We start from the raw sequence: 21,819 nt of genomic DNA, 5'->3' as shown, positions 1-21,819 counted from the left end.
ATAACAAAAAAACAAACAAAAAAGCCAATATCTTAATCCATAGTGAGAAGCAGATCTAATACCGAATCAGAGGGGAAATGCACTTTTCTAACCAAGGAAAATGATTTGGTAACTGAACTAATCTGATTTAAGTATAGTCTCAAAGTGGCTAATTGAGGTTAAACAGTGGATTCAGTTTTACTGACATAAAAAATAAAATGTAAACTATGTCATGGTTCAGGCACCTCAAATATCACACACCAGCAATCTAACTTGGGCAAAATTGTTGTGACCGGGTTTAAATAGGCTAGTGACCAATAAAAATACCAAGTTTCATACCTTCCACTAGATATTCAACTCATAAAGTGTGTATTTGTCTGCAAATCCATCCTCTCTAGTGAGGAAAGACTGAACCTCTTGTCCAAGTTAACTCAGCCCACGTGAAACAGAATATTTAAAGAACCGTGGGAAGACTATCGAAAGTTATTTACTTGACACGAATGTCTATAAATTAAAGGGATTAAGATCGCAGTTCAGAATGGAAAGGCTATTGATGATTGTGGAGGGTGGAACAGATTCATAAAATACAGTTATTATCATTTAAAATACAGTCTGGCCAGGGAACAAGAAGCGTAAGTTTTTTGGTTTGTTTCTTTTGCTTAAGCTTTTTCTTAATAAACTTTTTGTTTTAGAACAGATTTATGACCGTACAGAGTTCCCTATACCCCGCACAAGGTTTTTAAAATCTCACTTCAACGTCCACCCCCACCCCTGCTCTCCCCCATTTCTCTTTGCTTCTGTTCCCTCCAGCTTTTGGCAAGGCGGAGTTCACACAGCGCAACTTCGGGATTGTAAGGAAAACACAGTTCAGTTCAGCCTTCGCCACCGCCAGCCACAACTAGGTCAGGTGTCAGGCTCAGGAAACCCGAACGGGGAAACCCTAACGCTCTCGCCCCGCCCGGAAACGCACACAACCCTCGCCAACGTGGCTCCTCCAAGTCCGGGCCCGGAGGCGAAGGCGAGCTTTAAGAGGGGTCGGTGTGACGGGCAGCCTCCAGAGGGGAGGTGCCTGGGACCCTGGGGGTTGAGCCGGAGGCGGGACAAGGACAGGACCCGACTTCAGGTCCCTCCTCCGAGGGCAGGCTCTTAAAGCCAAAACATTTTTAACTTTAAGACGTCCAGAAGTCGTATGGCGGATCACCCATATATATGCACAGACGAGTCGGTAGTTTTGTTTAATACAGATGCCTGGGGGAAGGGTCTTTTCAGGCGCAGCCCACCCTGTCCTCATCAACACCCTGAGCCACTTCGCGGTGCGCTCGCAGGACAACCTGGTCACCGGGCGTCCCTCGGTGCGTCCCTTGGGGGCGGGCACGCGCGCGTGAGGACGTCGGGGGAGCGCGCGCGCGCCACCGCTGCCGCCGTGGCCGCCGAGCTGATTGGAGTAACCGGCGGCGGGGTTGACAGTGATGGCCCTGACTGAGGCCCGTGAGGCCGCATCTCCTGCGTGTTCTGCAGTGGCGACCAGCGCCTCTGTCCGCTCATCGTCATGAGAGGTCAGGCCTGGGGGAAGCGGGCGGAGGCCGCGGCGAATGGGCTCTGGGAGAATAACTGAGACACACGGAACTCGAACGTGGGCGGATGATTCTGGGGATTCCGGAAGAGTTGTTTGCGTTTACTTTTCTAACTTTTTTCTCCCCTTTCTTGCTCTTGCATGTTGGAAACTGGGAGGGTTCTCTTGTTTTTATACATGGAAAAAGACTCAAACTGTCGCGTCCAACTTCAGTCTTCAGAGGTTTGAGGAAGTAAATAGCACCCGTAACATCGGAACATCGCCGAAAGCTTTTCGTTAAAGGAACTAAAAGCCAAACCTCCATACAGTAATTGAAAAAAAAAAAAAAAACCCAGAAAACCTCAAACCTTGGAATGAAATAGAATGACCTGCCGTTAACCGTAGTTTCTTCCTACAGAAAAGCCAGGCTAGCATCCTCGAAGGCTGTCCCACTGGTCGTTTAGGGATCCTTTCCTGCCAGCGTCCTCTTTCGTGACAGCCCCCCCCCCCAACACACACACACATGCACACCGATGACGGCATTTTTAATGCGCAGTGTCACTATTCTTATTCAGACTAGAGTTACCTAGCAATTACATGGTGACTCCCCACGTCTCCCTAACTTAAAGGTATTTGGGTAGTATTTGGGGTGGGAGGGGTAATAGTCTTGGTATTTACTGGAAACCTTTTTATTAGCTTTGGGAAAACTGTTTCAGCATAAAACAAATGTGTAGGTCACCTAAGTGAATTTTTTATTAGTTCTCCACGATGATACTTAGGAAGGAATTAAGACATTCTTTTTTTCTTCTTAGCCTTTCCAAGTATTAACAAAATATGATTCTTATGAAATGTATGTACATTGGAGATGAAACTGCTCCTGGTGGGCAGAGTAAATGTGCTGAAGCATTAAAATATGAAGGAGTACTATGGCTCACATTATTCACACCTACTGGGCACCCATACTCTGTTTTGCTGATCCCTTCTCATTAGAGAACTGGAGGCATCAGAAGCTCAACTTCTTTTGTAGCAGATGTTCCCTAAAAGATAGTTTATGTAGGGTAGCAGAGTCTTGGCGTTAAAGGGGGAGTCTAATAAGTGATGGATAACCCGAAAATAACTCATATGCTGTGATTATCAGCCTCTCCTTTAGTGAACTGTTCACTTAGAATACTTTCTGCTCTTTTTGATTTTTAGAAGACAGAGACCTGAAGCAAAGAAAGCGGGATCACAAAAAAGTATTCAAGGGTCATGCAAGCCAACTGTAGCCAATTGCACAGTCCTCCAGAAGCTGCAGGCAGTGAGGATGCCTCAGCCTCCCAATGTGTCCACACAAGATTGACAGGAGAAGGTTCTTGTCTTCATTCTGGAGATGTGCACATCCAAATAAACTCCATGCCTAAAGAATGTGCTGAAAATCCAAGCTCCAGAAATGTAAGGTCAGGTGTCCAGAGCTGTACTCATGGATGTGTCCATAGTCGCTTACGGAATCACTCCCATAATGAAGCAAGGCAGCCTGATGATACTTCCATGGAGTCTGGAGATCATGGTAGTAACTCTTTCTCAGAATTCCAACATCTCTTCAAGTGGCTGCAAAAAAGTCTTCCATATATTCTGATTCTGGGTGTCAAACTTGTTATGCAGCATATAACAGGTAGGGTATAATAAAGTAGTGAATTGTTTCATTGATAAATTCAGTAAATTTTACTTCTTTATTGGTAATCTACTTTAACCTATGTATTTTAGTTATTTTCTGCTAGCTTTTAAAATTGTGAATGTTTCCTTTAAATTCATGTCATTGTGTTGGCTCATTGATATTTTTTTTCTTGCAATTAACTGGAACTTACTATCTAACAGGAATTTCTCTTGGAATTGGACTGCTTACAACTTTTATGTATGCAAACAAAAGCATTGTGAATCAGGTTTTTCTAAGAGTAAGTATAACAGACAACTAAAAACATTACTGTTTCCCTCTATAGGTTATATACTCATTTTTGAGAGAGGAATTAAAATAATTTGACAAATTTAAATAGATATATTGATTGTAACATCTATAATATATTAAGTTTTGTTATCTAAATAACATGGCATAAATGACCTGAATTGTTTCACCTTAAAGTGTTTGTGAGTTCCTGATAGAGAAAAACTGGACAGAAGGATTAAAAAGTTTAGAATGCACTATTTGATCTGATTTGCCAAGTGCATTCATATTTTATGAGGTAGTTTAACCACATTTAGGTCAAATAATCATTTAAAAATTTAGCTATTGCACTGTCAGATTTAAACAAAACGTACATTGAGTAATTGGGTGTTGAACTATTTACATCTCTCTTAAAGAAAATTAAACACAAGAAGTTTTTCCCTAACATAAATTATAAAAGTGATATTCATATAAATTACCTGGAAAACTAGAATTAGTTGATAAAATTTCACCTTCAAGCAACTTTAAAGGGCAGGATCTATGTAAAGGATCATGCATTTTGACCTGGAAATCTGTAGTTAGAACCTGTCAAACCATAAAAATATAATTCAGGGTTTAAAACTAGTAAACTTTTAATTAAATTAGTAATTAAAACTTAATTTTAGGCCTGGCTGGTGTGGCTCAGTGGGTTGATTGCAGGCCTGTGGACTGAAAGGTCACCTGTTGATTCCCAGTCATGGCACACACCTGGGTTGTGGGCCAGGCCCACAGTTGGGGGCGTGTGAGAGGCAACTGATCAATGTATCTCTCATATATCGATGTTTCTCTGCTTCCCTACCCCTCTCTCTAAAAGTAAATAAAATCTTTTTAAATTTTTTAAAGCTTAATTTTAAAAAATAGATTACTGTATTCTTCTTGAATGTCTGGGGATCTAAAAGTTATAAATCCTTATAACTTAAATGCATTTTTAAACATTTTGTCAAGGAGGCAAAAATAGGGAGCTGCAGAGGTCAAGTTTGCATTTGGGTGGGTCCTTTATGTCAGCTTATAGAAGATTGGCTTCTTTGAAATACAGGTAATGTTTTTATAGAATAAAGAAACTTGCATTTTAAAAACGTGTTTAAATGTGAGTTCTGTTTTGTTCACTGAAGATATATAAAAGTGTGATGATACACAGTTTAACATATTCTATATTTTTAATAAGTGTAATTAATCTAGTAAAACATTTTAAGTTAATACATTAGTCATTAAAGTAAAAATAATTTAATGATTATTTAAAATTCTGGCATAATCCAAAGTAACAAATTCTTAACTTATTTATTTTTCAGGAAAGGTGCTCAAAGATTCAGTGTGCTTGGTTACTGGTACTCTTAGGAGGATCTTCTGTTCTTTTGTATTACACCTTTCGTTCTCAGTCACTCTATCACAGGTAATTAGAGGTCCAAGTACACAATCACATTTTTTATGTAATAATATATTCCTTAGGACTTTGCATACATTTTACTTGCACATACTTATTGTTAGAGTTCAGTTTTTACCTGTGTCCTGCCAAGACTGAAAGCTCTAAGTGACTTACTCAGATATGTATACCCAGTGCCTTGGCTCCTGGCAGGCGCTCAAGAAGTATTTCATTTTTGATACTTTAATTTTTTATTTATATAATCAATACTTATTATGTACCATTTACTTAATATTGGTGGTGGGGTTTTTTGTTTTTTATTTTTATTCTTAACAAAAATATCTATAAGTTGTACAATATAATGTTTTTATATATGTATACATTGCGAAATGAGAACACTTGATCTTTGTAGAAGGAGATGACTAGCTAAAGGACAGTATTTGTTAAGTTTTCATGTTAGATGGAGGTGGTCTGAATTTTTAGCTTTAATCAGATAATTAGAAGTCTCGGTTTTCAGTAGACTTGGAGAGATATGGACAGTCTTGGATATAGTTTGTAGGTGAAGCCAGTATCACTCAGATTGGATTGCGTGGGTAGATAGAGGGGAAAAGTCAAAGATGACACCTGGGACTTCAGTCTAAGCAACTGGCCGGATGGCGGTACCACTTACGAGGCTCGGAAAGACCAGGAAAGTAGCTGGTTTTGAGGGGAAAATCCTAATTTTGTTTTGACCATATTAAATTTGAGAGGCCATGTAGAACTTTTAAGAGATTATAGATATATGTATGTAATGCGCTCAGAGTAGACGTTAGGACTACACATTTTGGTGTTATCAACATATAACTGATATTTTAAAAACCAAGACTAACCAAGACTGGACATGCACACTTGTGCAACAAAAAAAACTAAGAAGGAACTATCATCAGTCACAAAGGAGAACAGGTAAGGAAGTGTAGCGTTAGAAGCCTAGGAAGAAAATAATTCAGGGAAGGAAATGGAAAAAGAGACATGACCTTTGAATTTAGCGAGATGGAGGGAGTTGGTGATCTTGACAAAAGCAATTCAGTGGAAAGAGAATTAACTCCTGCTTGGAGTCAGTTGAGAGAATGGCAGATATCTAATATTAGTGAATTTTTTTTTAGATTACAGGCTAGAAAGGTATCAACCATAACAAGTTAGGAAAACTGTTCTTTGTATTTTGGAGGAAAGATTTGAAATTCAAACATTTAAAAAAATCTCTTTAAGCAAAATGATCTTCTGTTTATGTGAACTCTTAACACTTGCCAAATTCATATTTTTTTACACATCAAAGTAAAATATTCAGCAGCAAATTAAAAACCCGTGAGTACCTTTGTATGTTGCTCAGTTAAATTTTGATGTTTTTCTTCTGGCAGCTTAATTTTTTTAAACCCCACTTTGGACCATTCGAGCTTCTGGGAAGTACTTTGGATTGTTGGAATTACAGACTTCATTCTGAAATTCCTCTGCATGGGCTTAAAATGCCTTATTTTATTGGTGCCTTCTTTCATCACACCTTTCAAATCTAAGGTAAGAAACTTAACATGTTTTGTTGGTATGATATTAGCAAACCGCATTAATGCTATTTAACTCAACCTAATTTTATTATCTCAGATGAGCAACCATTTGTTCAAAGACTTGAACCAAAATATTAATCTATTTAAAACATCAGAATTATATTTGGTTCAGAATCACCTAAAAAAAAGTTTCCACATCATATACAGAAAATATTATTTAGATTTGTACTATTGTTCTCCTCTAGGGCATTATCATTTGATTAACCGACTGTATGCTGTTAATTCAATATTTTTCCCATATTCGATAAAAACTTTAAAAATTTTGTTATCAGCAAAAACACACATAAATTTCACTTGTAATATACATAAAACATTTTCACTATGTCAATTTTTTGAAATTCTTTGAAAACAAACCACTCAGTGACTATATGTGAGAACCAGGTTGAGACAGTCAATGTCATAACCATTATCATTATGAAAATTTAGTTATTTGTGTGATTGTTTCATATACTCATGATGTTCTCAGTCCAATATAAAGTATTTGTGTAATGTATATAAGTAGCATGGGTAACTATATTTGTTCTTTTCCCATCCTTTTTAGGGTTACTGGTATATGCTTTTAGAAGAACTATGTCAGTATTACCGAACTTTTGTTCCCATACCGGTTTGGTTTCGTTACCTTATAAGCTATGGGGAGTTTGGTAATATAACTAGAAGGAGTCTTGGGATATTGCTGGCTTTACTCTACCTCATACTAAAAGTAGGTAATGTTATTGAATCTTGTCACTGTATAATTCATATAATGATTACAGATTTTATATACTATTGCTTCTTTAACTGTTTTACAGTTTATTTTATCTTCATATCACTAATTTGATATAACAGGTCCTATATCTAGTTAGAGATGGAGAAATGAAAATAATCTTTATCTTAACCCAGTGGTTCTTGGATTTTATTGGGGCAGTGGACTTCCACGTAGCACAGACAGCTATGCTGTGGGGAAGGGGGAGTAGAATAGAAATACCCATCTCTAACAGTACCATCTGACATATGCATAATTCTGAAACTAGTGGAGTATCTAGTTTCTTCTATGCCTTCTCCCTTCAGTTTAATCACTTTATGAAACTATAAAATCTAAATGTTAAAAACACATAAATCAGGTAAAATTGCCTTGTCTTTGACATAGTTTACTTTATATTTGTCTTGACCAAATAATACCTATAGGTACTCAAATGTACTTTTTTGGGGGGGGAGGGGTGACTTGGCTGAAATACACAAATTGAGTAAAATATTCCTTAATTGGACTTCAAATATACTTAGATTGAAATGATTAGTTGTGATATGTGATGAACATTAAATTACTATCAGTATTTGATATTATGGCACCTTAGCTTTAATCTCTGGGTTTAGCAAATAGGGCTTTTTGAATTAATGAATAATCTCTTATTTTAAATTTCCTCTTTCAGCTTTTGGACTTTTTTGGACATCTAAGAAGTTTCAGACGGGTTTTGCGAATATTTTTTACACGACCAGTAAGTACGTTTTAATTATTTAAGAAAAAACACTTTGAACTTTTCTTCACTATAATTTTTAATTCATCAGTTTTACAAATATGGATTTCTTATGTTTTTTAAAATTTTCTTGTTCTTTGGCACTTAGGGCTATGAGAATGATTTAATAGTATCTATGATCAGTTTCTTGAATTGTACATTAACTTGATAAGCCTGATAGTTGATATAATGCTTATGTATTTGAATGTGCTTCTTGACATTCTTAAGGGCTTATAAACATTCCCTTACATATCTTGTCATGAACATTTGTTCCTTTCTTTTTAAATCTACAAGTGGTGGCTTGGTGTGTTTCCACTGACCCCTTATTTTGCTTCTATGAAAGCATTTCCACTGTAATTCATTGTGTGTATGAGAAAAGCTCATTACCCAAAATCACGTCCTTTGCAATGTTCTTACTGGAAAACCTTCTCCACCAGTCCTCAACTCTGTATGCACAAATAAGTTCACAGCATGGAGTTTTACAATAAATTTGAGACTCCTGTGTCAATTATAAACTTGATTATTATGTGATTCTACTGATGTTACAGATTGCACACAAAACAATGTCATAGGTTCATTTGCTATTTAGTAGCCTTTGTGGTCACCAGATTTCAGAGTTTGATCCTTCACTTTGCAGCGCATTAGGTATTTAAACAATTACTTGGTCAGGACTCAGGGGATCTGACTAAAAGAATGCCAACACAAAAATGTGTGTTGAAAAAACAAAAAAGAGAATTGTATCTCCAAAGTGGACTACACTAACTGCTCAAGGTACCCTGTCCCTAACATAAAGTCATGTAATAATAAGTTTTGCTGCATACTATTCAGACTTCATTCTTTTGACAAGATACAATATAATTAAGAGTTCTGCTTTGGTCAACTTTATTCAATTCATTATGTATCAACCATTTTACCCTAATCAGTCTACTAAGGCTTGTGTTAAAATAGTTTGATACTCTCTCTCTGTGAAGCATAGAGATAATATCACAGTCATCAACTCTCTTTGATTTACTCCTGTCTCTTAGGAACATATATACACATGGATGTGTATATATTATGTTCCTTAACTTTGCCAGGGAAATGGCAGTCACCATCAAGAAAGGAGTCTGAGAAATGCCAAAGTGCTAATTTAAAAGCTTGTCAGCCTAAGTATCTGTAGTGTACTCTGCTAAATGACACTGAAGGGAAATCAGTAATCTGAAAAAAATCTTAATTTTTAATATTTTATCCATTGTCTTAGTTTGATTTTGTTAACCCTTGATATTTAGTACAAGAAGTTTAGATCATAGCTTCAGATTACTGAGTCAAGTCATACTTTGCTCTCAGTACCATGACTGACGAACAGGGTGTTCTTACTTCCCTTTAGCCGCCTTTTCCCCATCATTTCTACAAAAAAACTGACCTCATTTGTAATATTTTATCACATCTAGTTAATAACTAAGCTCTACTGAATTTGCTCAGGAAGTTATTAAGATCTTAAAAAGATCAGAAAAAATTTTTAGGACCTTAGAAGAAAAGGAAATTCAAAGAATTGCATTATTGTTCAGCCAGTTGATTTTGACAGTGTAACTCTACCCAGATTACATTTTGCAATTACAGTTTTTTAACACAATTTCATAATTCTTTTCTAGTACTAAATGTTCTTGTGTTAAGAATAACTAAAGTTATTTTTAGATTTAATAGCAGGATACTGTTTAGTCATCCCCAAACCTTCTTCACATTGAACTCCCCTGGAGAGCTTACAAAAATTACAGATTCCTATTGCCACATCCCCTTATGTCTGGACCTATTGAATCTATCTCCAGTAAGGAGCACAGATTTAAAAAAAAAAATTTTTTTATTCACTGATTTTAGAGCAAGGAAGGGAGAAACATCGACTTGTTCTACTTATTCATGTATCCATTAATTGGTTGTTTCTTGTATGTGCTCTGATTGGGGATCGAACTTGCAACCTTGGCGTATTGGGACAATACTCCAACCAACTGAGCCACCTGGCTAGAGCTTGAAATCTGTTTTTAAAGCAGTCTCTCCACATGAGTTACATTCTGTCAGCCAAGCTCTGGATTGACTTTTCTTGAAGCACTGCCATAAATAAGTGGGCTTGATTTGGCAATACGGGGTCACCTAAATACATTAATGTAGATTTTATAATACTTAGATATATTTCAGATTGCTTTGTCTCTTAAGCCAGTTGAATCCATGTTGAATCTGAAGCCCTGTCATTATTCAGGAATCCAGTGAATCTAAAAACATTTCAAGATCCTATTATGTATTTAAAGCTTACCTTAATGCAATCCATCAAGACGTGGTTCTGCATATATAGTTCAGCTTTGAAAATGTTTGTACCCTTCGGGAGAATTTTCAAGTGCCTAGTTCCAAGTAGATTTGAGAAACACAGCATCACTTACATATTGGAAGAACAGGAAAGAAATCTGTAGATGAACAGAGAACTTCTGTCTTCATAGAGTTATGGAGTAGCTGCCAGCAAGAGACAGTGTTCAGATGTGGATGATATTTGTTCAATATGTCAAGCTGAATTTCAAAAGCCAATTCTTCTCATCTGTCAGGTAATTATATTTTTAAGCAATCTAAATACAACACTTCTCTGTGACTTGTAAAAATCACATTTATGTTGGTTATAAGGGGGGAAAAATTACAGCGTTTAGCAGAAAGTACTATTTGGGGCACACACTAGTTACTTCTTATTTGTGGTTAGGGGTTTGGTACATTCACTAAATCTAGTCCCTTATGTTCTAATGATTTTTATGCAAAGCAGTATATGAAGGGAAAAAGTAATTCAAATGGCAGATTAACAATGTGATTTAAAAACATGCCATTTTTAATAACTGGACACTAGTCTTTTAGAATACCAGCATGTGTTATTGGATTATATAAGGCCCTTTCCTATACTTTATGGCAACTACCCCGAGACTTTATTAAGCCATTAAGTCATTATACTTGATCTTAAAGTTATCACCTAGGGGTGGCTTGTATTTGATTAAAAGTGATTAAATGGATAGTATAGTCAAAAGAATACTAGTGACCCTTATTCTGGAATGTCATTTTTACTAATTTGTAAAATGAAGGGGTTAGTGCTCTCCAAAACCGCTTTCAGCAATGTGATAAATTTAAAATAACAATGTTACCAAGTTTAAAACGTAGTTCTTAATTCCCTTACAGCATATATTTTGTGAAGACTGCATTACCCTGTGGTTTAACAGAGAGAAGACATGTCCACTGTGCAGAACTGTGATTTCAGATCACATACACAAATGGAAAGATGGAGCCACTTCATCACACCTTCAAATATATTAAGTTGTGCAAACTATTAAGGCCACAAAACACTGAAGTGTGGTAGTCCAATTTATCAAAGGATTGAAAGAATCCCATGTTTTAAACAATATATAAGTAATGTTCAACCTAATGCATATACAACATTTATTCTATCCTAATTATTTGGCAGATTGCAGTGTTGAATTGTGTTTTCTTGTTAATGTTACCAAAAAAGCAATTGGATAACTAGAACTAGTTCTTAGAGGAACTCAGGTATTCTTTCCTAACATTGTTTTCAAAATAAAGAATATTTTTCTCAGTATTTTAAGATACACATTATCTGAAAGTAGAATTTTCTTTAGGATTGACTTTTATAATTCCCATTCTAAAAATTCTTAAAATTTTCATAAAAGTTGTATTTTTAAATGAAAGTTCTAAATGCTGTATTTTACCTGTAACAATCAGATTTTCTATGTGAAGATTTACTGAGGGTAATATATTTTAATACTGTATTATTCTCTGTAGTATGTTAGCAATCAATGAAAATCAGTGATATAATTTGTTTTTGGACCTCTTACCTACAATCCTGCCATCAGTTCATGATCTTGCTTTTTGTATAGTGCCATGGACTATCTTGAAGTAACTATTAAAATAATTCATATGGAGCACTGGCTTGTGCGGCTCAGTTGGTTGGAGCGTCATCCTGTAAACCAAAAGGTCGCAGGTTTGATTCCTGGTCAGGGTTGCGGGTTTGGTGCCTGGTTGGGGCATGTATGAGAGGCAACTGATTGATGTGATGTTTCTCTCTCACATCGATTTCTCTCACGCTCTCTCCCTCCCTTTGCCTCTCTCTGAAATCAACAGGCATGTCCTCCAGTAAGGATAAGATTTTTTTTAATAAATAAAATAATTCACATGGATTACAAACAGCTGGCTTCATGACGATTTGAGTAGTTCATCAGACATGACCAACTCAAATCTTGGAAAAGAATTCCTCCTATAATTAGAGTTCTCCAGAAGGGTTTTGGAATCTAATGCTTGGATCACCATTACTTAGGAGGTTACAGCTTGCACTCAGAGGCAACCAAATGCTTTGGACTGTGTGGCTTGTTTGCCTCTTAAGTATTTGTGTGGTGGAAAAAGGAATTAGGCACTCTCCCCTTGAAACCTCTAAGGGGGAACCAATATCTATAACAGAAGTCTGAAGTGGTGGTATATCTAAGTTTAGAGTACAAGGTCTCTGCCCATTTTTCTCGATTACCGTCTATCAGTTTGAACACAAGGAAGAGATAGGGGGAAGAAGTTAGGCAGAGGTAGAAAACAAATTTGCGGTGTTGGTAAGACAAAGGCTAAACCAGCATACAGATTAGTAAGGACAGTGACCAACCAGCTACAGGTTAAGTCACTTTTTATGCCTGTATGGCTACCCTAACTTGTAAAGGAACTTTAGAAAACCTGTAACGTTTTTCCTCAGGTAAATATTGCCAGGTTGTAAGTACACATACTTCTATACATTCAGTGATGATATATTTAACTATTACCTCCTTTGAGAACATTGCAAATACTGAAACAAGCTTACTTAGCCTTATATCACCTTTTTAAGTTATTTAGGTATACAGCAAGGGATCGGTGAGAAAGGCAATTTGGGATTAGAATTTGGAAGCTAAACAAGCTGACTTGTCAAAAACACAAGAATAGCATCTTAGTACATGGGTTACTTCAACCCTATTATTGTTCAATTACCCTGGCTGGTTTGGCTCAGTGGATTGAGTGTCGGCCTGCAAGCTAAGTGTCGCTGGTTCGATCTTCCAGTCAGGGCACATCAGAGAAGGAAAACTCTGATTCCAAAAAACCTCCGCTGCCTTGCAGCATACCTCTTCAGGGGAAAGGCTAAGGGAGTAAACCCCCGACAGAAAATCCGGAGCCGGAGTCCCTAAGGCGGTTTGACGTTGTAGTCAACACCGGCAACTCCTGCGGCGCACCTGAAGCCAAGCTGTAACTCCGTCTTTCCCTTGGACCCTTCAGCTGCGAAGAGAGGGGGGGGGGGTCCTGCTGCATGGGCAACAGCAGACCCTCCATATCACCCTGCCCAGGCTCTGTAGCTTCAGCTTCACTGGAGAGGACACTCCAGCGTCATCGCAAGATGTCGATTCAACACGGGAGGAGACAGATACCGTGTCACTCCCGAGTCGGACTGCACAGCCATTCTCGGCGGTGCAGATAGACTCTTAAGAAGCTACACCATCGTCTCTCGAGACGGACGGCTGCCGACGACAATTATTGTTCAATACCTACTCACCCTATAGCTATATAAATAGCTTTGCTTCTTAATGCAATTTAACAATGAGGTACCTGGTGGACAGTGGGGTTTTTTGTTCTGTTTTTTTAAACAAGAAAGCATTTCACGTGAATTTAAAAGGGGGAAAATAATAGAAGAGCTATGCCATCCACCAATGACACTGATGAAATGGAAGCATTTCTCTACTTCTATTCCTTCATCTCAAAAACAGAGGTATAGAAATTCAAAGACCCATCTATTCTATCAATTCTGATCACACCTTCTTAGAGACTGTTTCATCAGCATTAAGAGTCGCTACTATGTTTAAAGTCCGTTTGAGAATTATGGAGACACCATCTTAGCAAGTGTGATAGATAGAACTGCCTCAGAAATAGAAAGTGACTCCTACAAAACTTTACCCATCTTACACTAGATGCACTGAGACATTAATTAAAAACAGATTTGTGCACTACATTCTTTTGTGTCTACACACCAAAAAATCAAATGTAGTTGACAAGTGTGGCTGAGCAAACTGTGACTGTTAGCATAAGAAAGTCTTCCTAGTGTTTTTCTGTGAGGCTAGCTTTCACATAACTTTCCACATGAGCTTTTTCAATAATAAGCAACCAATTCAACTTGGACGTCACAGACATGTAATATCTAATATATAAAACCAGTACTGAAACTTGTTATACGTTTAAGTAGCTGCAGTTTCTCAGCAGAAAGCTTTACGACTGTCATTCCTCTCATATATAGTAGTTGATCCTTGAACAATGCGAGGATTAGGGGCACCAACACCCATCCACCCCCAGTCAAAATCCACATACAACTTGATTCTACAGTGGGCCCTTTGCATCCAGGGATATGGAGGGCCAAACATATTTATTGAAAAATTTGTGTCGAAGTAGGCATGTGCAGTTCAAATCCATCTTGTTCAAGGGTCAACTGTAGTTCATTAAATGTGAGCACCTGAACATATCTGGCATGTAATGAAAAAAATTATTGAAACCATTTGTGCACCTGATAGTTATTTCTTCCTATCTTAGGATGATGATAATAATAAAAAAATCACTTCTATGTTTATTCAAATTTGCATTTAATTTCTATTTACATTCATTCAATCTGAAATCAAATACTTAATACAATAAACTAAATACAAGATGAAAAGCAGAAAAGGTGTTACCCTCATAGCACTCCTAATAAGGCAGCTGAAGAATTTATTTACTCTGATAGATGCAAAGCCAACTTGGGATAGGAAAAAATAATAGCTTAAAGAGCAAACACAGATGAACCCATCTTTCAGGTGTTATTTCAGATAATCCACTGAGAGAATACTTGTGCCATAGTGGTAAATTAAGAATCACACAAGAAAAGTTTTATATCAATCAGCAACAGACCACAGGTCATGGTTAACAATTACTTTTATGACTGTCCAGCTTGCTAGTGTCTACTCCTATGAAAAAATGTGGGTATTTGGACATTGATGTTATTATTTGAGAAATTAACCATTTTCAAAGTCTCAAAATCCATTCTTCATAAATTCAACATTTCTCATGGGAATAATCTTAGATCTAGCCCTTGTAAGCTAGGAACCATATGGCTGAGTTACCAAAAGAGTTAGGTCCTATATTAAATATAAAATCCAAGGCTCAGTATTTTAACACTATTGAAGATGCATCTTGTTTATAATCATTTATTACTTAAAGAATGTTGAATTTATGGAGCATCATACATGCATTCTCCCCCACCCCACCCTCATCACCTTCTATCTCAAGAAAATAGTATGGAAAAATCCTTCTTGAAGGATTCAAATTAGTTAAGACCATAAAGGGGAAAAGAATATAATTTTCTAAAAAATCTGGTTCAAGTTCAATAATTAATACTTTACATTGTTAATCACAGCTGGTTTATAAATCCCAGTTTATTCTGTAATGCTACAAACCTTATAAAAGCAAAATTAGTAAACTTCAATTCTCAGTGACTATATTTTAATTTAAAAAAACAGCATGTATATAAAATTAAAAAATATCCTATAATTGCTGATTTTAAAGAAAATAATCAAGTGACAAAAGAAAAGCACTTAATCTCCTTTATACACTTACCTGGAAGAATCATAAAGAACCCTCTTAGAAACTCAAGACTAGTAATATTGACATATATTTTAAACTATGCTTGGATTTTTACAAATAAATATAAGCCATATTGCATAGGTGTGTGCTTTCTGTGACACTAAAGTGACACCTGACATGTTTTCACAGTCACTGCAGGGACATCCATTAGTGAAACACAATTTCTCAATAAACCTGCCACAGCATAGGAAATTAACTTCCCTTAATGTTAACTTGGAAAACTGTATTTTTGTGGATGACAATGTGCAATTAATGCTTTTTATGCAAAAAAGTTGCAGTATTTGCCACTATTGCTAGCAGTACTAATTATGAAAATGATTTAACTATGGGGTGTTTATAGCCAGCCAATCACAGTGTGAATGTTAGTAGCAAATAGGATTGAGAAAGAATAGTTTGGTGTAAAAATTTTGCTGGAACTTGGTCAGGCAGTCAACACTACAATTAGTAAATACATTTGAAAACAAGTATCAAAGTATCACAAGCCATTTACAGTCCGAAATAGAGCCTATACAAAGATCTGCACTTTAAATATAATTTCTGCCCGTATCATTATGGTAGCTACTAATTTATTAGCTACAGTTACAAAGTTCTCAGTAGGCTGCTACAATAATGGGAAAACGGGGTGGGGGTAGAGGGAGCGATTTTTAAAAAAAGCTTTCTGTCCAAAGATGAACTATTATCAATTCTTTCATTTATTGCCACAATTGAAAAGATATATTTCCAATCATTTTTCATAGATCTGTTTTTGCTTAATTTCGAAGGATTTAATCTCATCTCACTTAAATTGCCATTTAAATAAGCAAAGCTTTGCTCTTTTCTGACTGAATTCAACATGCATAAAGAATTGTATGGCTTGGATCCTATGGCTCAAAAAGGTTTGGAGAACATAGCAAGCAGCATCTATTTAAAAAAAATCATAGGGTTGCAAAATATTACAAATTGACTTCGCACACTCAGACTAAAGACATTATAAAAGACAAGAAGAGGTGATAAGACTTGGCTGCAACTGCATGATCATCTATTATACCAGTATGCACTGAAATATATTTTTATAAAGCTCTGCAGATATTAAACCCTTTCACCAGCTAAAGTCATGGAAATGCTCTCTTTAAGGCAGGAAGTATTTACGAAAGGTAAAGTTACCTTTATTTCTTTTCTGTGTATCAGTAAACCACTTAGGAAGATATTGTTACAATTTAAAAAACATAGTGTCTGTTAACATGTTTCCTAAATTAAGCCACTAAGTTTTCTTATTCACTGTGGAAGACATTCATCAAAAGGCCATCAAATATTTTTACAATCAAAAATGTAGCCCCAGTATAGGAGAAGTGAACCTTTTTCCCTTTTAAAACTGTTGAGGAAAAAATGTAAGGAAGGTAGACAGCAAAAACAGTAAAAAGTACAACTTAAAACCTTACCACTTTGCTGTAAAGAAATTAAGACACAGAGAGTAGGCTATGGCAACACCCTCTTCCCCTGGATCTCACCATTCCCCTCACTTTGCCGCCCCCAGTATGCATTTTATCCTGACTCTCTTCGGTCCTTCGTCAGCCACAGGCTGAACACATCTGGCGTCTTGAACCAAATACTGGTATAGGAACAGGTGGCGATATTTTTCCAGTGCAATGCAGGCCCAGGAAAAGGATGAAATGTAGGACATACAACTTATGCCCATCCCAAGGCTTCCAGTTAAGCTTAGCACATAGCAGTACTGCAAATAGAAATGATTAAATAGATTTTTTTTTTCTAGTATTACAGACAGGTATTTCAAGCTGGGTTACTGAAAATAAACCCCAGGTCCACCCCAATCCCTCAAACAAACCACAGCTGTGGTTAACAATGATTCATTTGCATTTTTATTATTTCACCAAGAGAAGAAACAGAAGTTGTCTGGCTTTCTTCACACCAACCAATAATTCTGCGTTTTAAAGTCTAGGATGTTTTCCATGACCGGCTGAATCAAAAATCTATTTGAAAAATATATATTTATATAAAAAAAAGATTCAGGTTGTTTGCACGTAAAACGTCAATTGATAAGTTTCTTTTGTCTTTGATTCCATGTTGCTGGAAAAAGTTTGACCAAGCTTGCATGCTAATTTGTCCTTGGTTGCAAGTATTACAGGCAATTTCATACTTCGCCTAATGAAAGGGTAACCCTTCTTCGACAGAATCAGAACTCAGCAGTGATTCAAAAGCAACACCCTACCTTAATACTGCAGTTTTGCGCCATCAACATGAAAATCCTTGATAAGGTTGAGAAGATGTTGCTAGGAATCAATTAATTGATGTGCCTAAGAGTTCCGCAATACTATTTCGCTTAAGTTTTTTTTTTTGTTTTTTTTTTTTTTGCACCATTGATTGATTTTTTTAAAAATCCAGGTTTATTTTCCCTCTGTCCAAAGTGTTCTATGTAATGACACTGACTCTTCGAGGCTGTCATGTTTCTTGTTTCACCCTGCAGGATACTCATAAATCCTCTCCCCACCTTTTTTGCCTTAAATTCATTAAAAGCATTGCTCTGTCATAGATTCATACGCAGGTGCTCTGGCCGTTTGGAGATCATGGGAAAAGCTTGTTTTTTGTATGGCCCGGAGTTCGGCTGCCGTATCGGAAGTGGGGCCGAAGCCTCCCCACTCATCGTCACGTCCATCTGCTCTATTCCACTCGTTTCCATTGGGTATTCCACAGGCGTCTGAGGGTTTGCTGTGCTGGCTGAAGCACCTCGTCCCCAGAAATCCCCAGGAGAAAATTTGACTGGGCTTTAAGACAATGAAGAGCTATCATTCATTTATCTGAAGGATCATCTCAACAAAAAAAAAATTTCCTTTACATTCAGAGGGAATGGGGCAATACAACATTTATTTTCATTTAATTTTATTGTTGTGTGGATTAGCACCAGGGCAAAAGATGAGCCATCTCTTCCCTAGACTAACTGCTAGTTTCCCAACTGGTCTCTTATCCTTATACTCGCCCCAGGAAAACCCTCAATGATTCTTAATTTAAAAAAACAAACGAACATTTTACTCTCCTACTTAAAACATCTTCCCATTGCATTTAAAATAAAATACTTCCCCAAAGCTTTGCCATTCTCTTCCTCACTCACCACAGTTCAGGAACATGGACCCCCCTTTCCTTTCCAAGAACAGGCAAGTTTTCCCCTCCCTTAAGGCTTCTGCACAAGCCGTCTTCTACCTGTAACGCCCATGTACTTCTGTTTTTCCTATGGCTAGCCCTTTCTCTTCGTTCTTAGATGTTCCTTCACCAGGGAGGCCTCTCTCGGACCACCATGAACACGAGCCCCCTTGTTATTCTTTGCTTTCTACCACCACACTCTTTTTTTTCCTATAGCACTTGGCACTACTCGCAATTACACAGTTTTAGTACGTGTTTCCTTTCTGTTTTCTGCTACTCCCTCTCACTAAATTGTAAACTCCCTCAGGACCAGGGCACTTCCTGGGCTAACCCAGTGCCCCAGCATGGTGCACAGCCCCCTGGTGCACAGTGAGGGCTGACTGAGTGGGCAAAGAGGACAGCCGCCCACAGCAGCTCACTTGTAGGAGGGAAGGTAACTGTGCAGCATATTACCAGAGATTAGTGCGGACTAGTCACTTACGACGTAATAAAGTACAGATGCTGTGCTTATGTCAACCAAAGAGAGCGTGATGCCAGATCTTGCTTTAAGTAACTTGGCATAAATTTCTTAAGAAATGCTCTTCTAGGTGTTTTTCTTTTGTTTTTTAAGGTGAAAATAACAAAATCTGCATACCTGACAGGTGTTCGTGGGCTGCCAATAAATCTTCGAGGGGATCGGATTTTTGGTTCAAAGGAAAACTTTTCTTTCACGCTTTCAAGCACAGATGGAGCCACATATGTAAAGCCCTGAAAGATAGTAACAGTGGACTACAGAAGGTCATTTGTCATACACATCAAGCAAATGCGACTATTCAGTCTCTCCAACACACCAACACAATCATGCACACCCCAATTCACTAATCTGCATACTCTCCCATCTCCTCAATCCCATTTCACACCTTTTAACTTTTTTCCAGCCATTTCTTGAAGCACAGACCTCAAGAAAGCAGAATTCTATTGAGCCCCATATGCCAGCAAACAAAACTCCACTCTTTTGAAAGGAGTAAAACAAAACAGGTAAGTGTAGGCTCCACATAAAGATGTTAAATGCCAAGATAAATGCGAAGGAAATTGTAGTGTTTCTAGCCACACCACATCCGTATAAGCACCTACAATTATCACCCCCGAAACAGTTTCTCATTATCAGGTCAGAGCAAAAATAGAATTCTTTAATTTACCATGTGTGATTTTTCCGGTTTTACCCCAGTGGTTGGATAATATGGTATTCTTGATGAGTAAGGATCAACATTGGCAAAACCCTCAATTGTGATAGGAAATAGGCAGTTTTATTAGCTTTAGTTCTTTCTTGGACCTTGCTATTAGGTTACCAGCTATCATTTCTCTTGCTGTCAATGTTCGTTCCTTTAACTATCAGTCTCCCACCTATTTTCCTTTCTATGTATTATTCTAGTCACCTATGAGTAGGTGTTATGAGTTACAATAAAAACTCAATCATGTTCTGGATGGAGTCCTAAAGAGTGAGGGGCCCTTCTGTAGAGTATGGGCTTTGTGACAGCCATGTGTGGACTTCAGAGGACGTTTCCCCACACGCTCTAGGGGGCTAAAGCTGTAACTACCAAGAGGAATAGGCTGTGCCTTAATCATCACGATGGAACTTAAATATTTATTGTACTGAAATACCTACAACTCCAATCTCCAGGGAAGTGGGTGTAACTATTTTTATTAATTTTTTAAAGACAGCTGCTTTATGTATAGAATTCTGGCTATAACCTAACAATGTAATTGTTCTTGAGTGAGCCAATTTAATTAATTATGAAAAGCTCAACAATACTTTAATCGACAGTGAAAGCTTAGCTATATAACTTTTGTTACAACTTCAGATTTCTTTTTAGCTGGGTAAGGTGTTTGCAGACTTTTTGTGCATGGTAAAGTGTCAAACTAGTTGAAACTCTGCAATGCCCAATTGAGGAAAAGGTCACCATGTTAGATCAAAGGTATAAATTTATGTCATAATAGAAAATAAAGCAATGCCACAATTAAAGTTAATCATGCCTATTTCCCTAAATGAACAGGAAAGATTTTACTAAGGGGGATATAAGGACTTTGTATCATGAAGACATAAACTTAACATGTACTCATCTCTCATCTCTTAGTCATTAAAAATACTGTAACCTTATATTTTGCATATATACTCTCTTCTTATATCACTATATAGTGACATGTTTACAGAATTATTTCTATTCAATGTCGTTTACTCAAAACCATACTGTACTGTACTATGGTGCTTTAAGAGTGATTTTGACCATACACTACTTTTGCATTCCATGTTAACCTTAGAATTTACTTTCCAACCCCAAATATACATTATTTTGGGTTATACTGTGAGCAGCACCAAAAAAAAAAAAAAAAAAAAAAAACAGTTTGAGAATTGAGTAACAAATCCAGTAAACTTGGGAACAAATAGAGAAAAAAAAAAAGAAAAACAACTTCCAAATGATTCCTTTCCCCACATTCCATTCTCTCTAATGTGGTCCAAAATAAATGACAAAGGAAAGGTTACAGAATGAGGTAGATGTTCATGTGATCCATAAACACAGTAATAAACATAAGCATATACGATACTTAAGCAAAATAATATGCAATGATGGTTATAAGATATAAATCTATAATTTTTCTTGATCAAAATCTAAAATCTTTGCTTTTTTATCTGAGGAGACAAGGTCTAAGTCAACACAGATACTTCACCAATGAAGATTAATTTATTAACTATCACATAGGAACCTATATATTTTGATGTTAAGTAGTCACAATTAACAGGTTAAAAATCTCCTAAAGACTGCCCTGGCAGGTGTGGCTCGGTGGATTGAGCAACAGTCTCCAAACCAAAGGGTTGCCTGTTCGATTCCCAGTCAGGGCACATGCCTGGGTTGCGGGCCAGGTCCCCAGTTGGGGCACTCAAGAGGCAACCACACATTGATGTTCCTCTCCCTCTCTTTCTCCCTCCCTTTCCCCTATCTCTAAAAATAAATAAATAAAATCTTAAAAAAGAAAAAAAAGTCTCCTAAAGACTTATGTTAAGAGTACCAAAAATCTGTTTCAGGAAATAGTTACAG

At 37.0% G+C, this 21,819-nt stretch overlaps 2 protein-coding genes across 3 annotated transcripts in view; one reads left to right on the top strand and one right to left on the bottom strand.

The window, feature by feature from the left end:
• The first annotated feature begins 1,392 nt into the window (after positions 1–1,392).
• On the top strand, positions 1,393–11,871 carry RNFT1 (ring finger protein, transmembrane 1). The gene is made up of 9 exons (XM_090292685.1): positions 1,393–1,535; positions 2,726–3,182; positions 3,386–3,462; positions 4,778–4,878; positions 6,243–6,396; positions 6,985–7,143; positions 7,850–7,915; positions 10,399–10,500; positions 11,114–11,871. Exons 2-9 carry the CDS (start codon positions 2,780–2,782, stop codon positions 11,246–11,248), a joined length of 1,197 nt encoding a protein of 398 aa, XP_090148811.1. The 5' UTR covers positions 1,393–1,535; positions 2,726–2,779; the 3' UTR covers positions 11,249–11,871.
• A 5,575-nt stretch (positions 11,872–17,446) lies between these two features.
• RPS6KB1 (ribosomal protein S6 kinase B1) overlaps positions 17,447–21,819 on the bottom strand; it is a 41,632-nt gene continuing 37,259 nt past the window's right edge. For both annotated transcript variants that reach the window (XM_090292683.1, XM_090292684.1), the window contains exons 14-15: positions 19,380–19,492; positions 17,447–18,372 (exon numbers count right to left, since the gene is read on the bottom strand). In XM_090292683.1, coding sequence (XP_090148809.1) covers positions 18,135–18,372; positions 19,380–19,492 — 351 coding nt within the window. In that variant the 3' untranslated portion in view covers positions 17,447–18,134. The remainder of the gene's footprint in view (positions 18,373–19,379; positions 19,493–21,819) is intronic.

The sequence above is a fragment of the Furipterus horrens genome, unplaced genomic scaffold, assembly GCF_987537825.1.
Source record: "Furipterus horrens unplaced genomic scaffold, mFurHor1.1.pri manual_scaffold_11, whole genome shotgun sequence".
Classification (NCBI taxonomy): domain Eukaryota; kingdom Metazoa; phylum Chordata; class Mammalia; order Chiroptera; family Furipteridae; genus Furipterus; species Furipterus horrens.
Note: the sequence above shows the minus strand (reverse complement) of the source record. Positions and strands in the feature narration are given on the sequence as shown.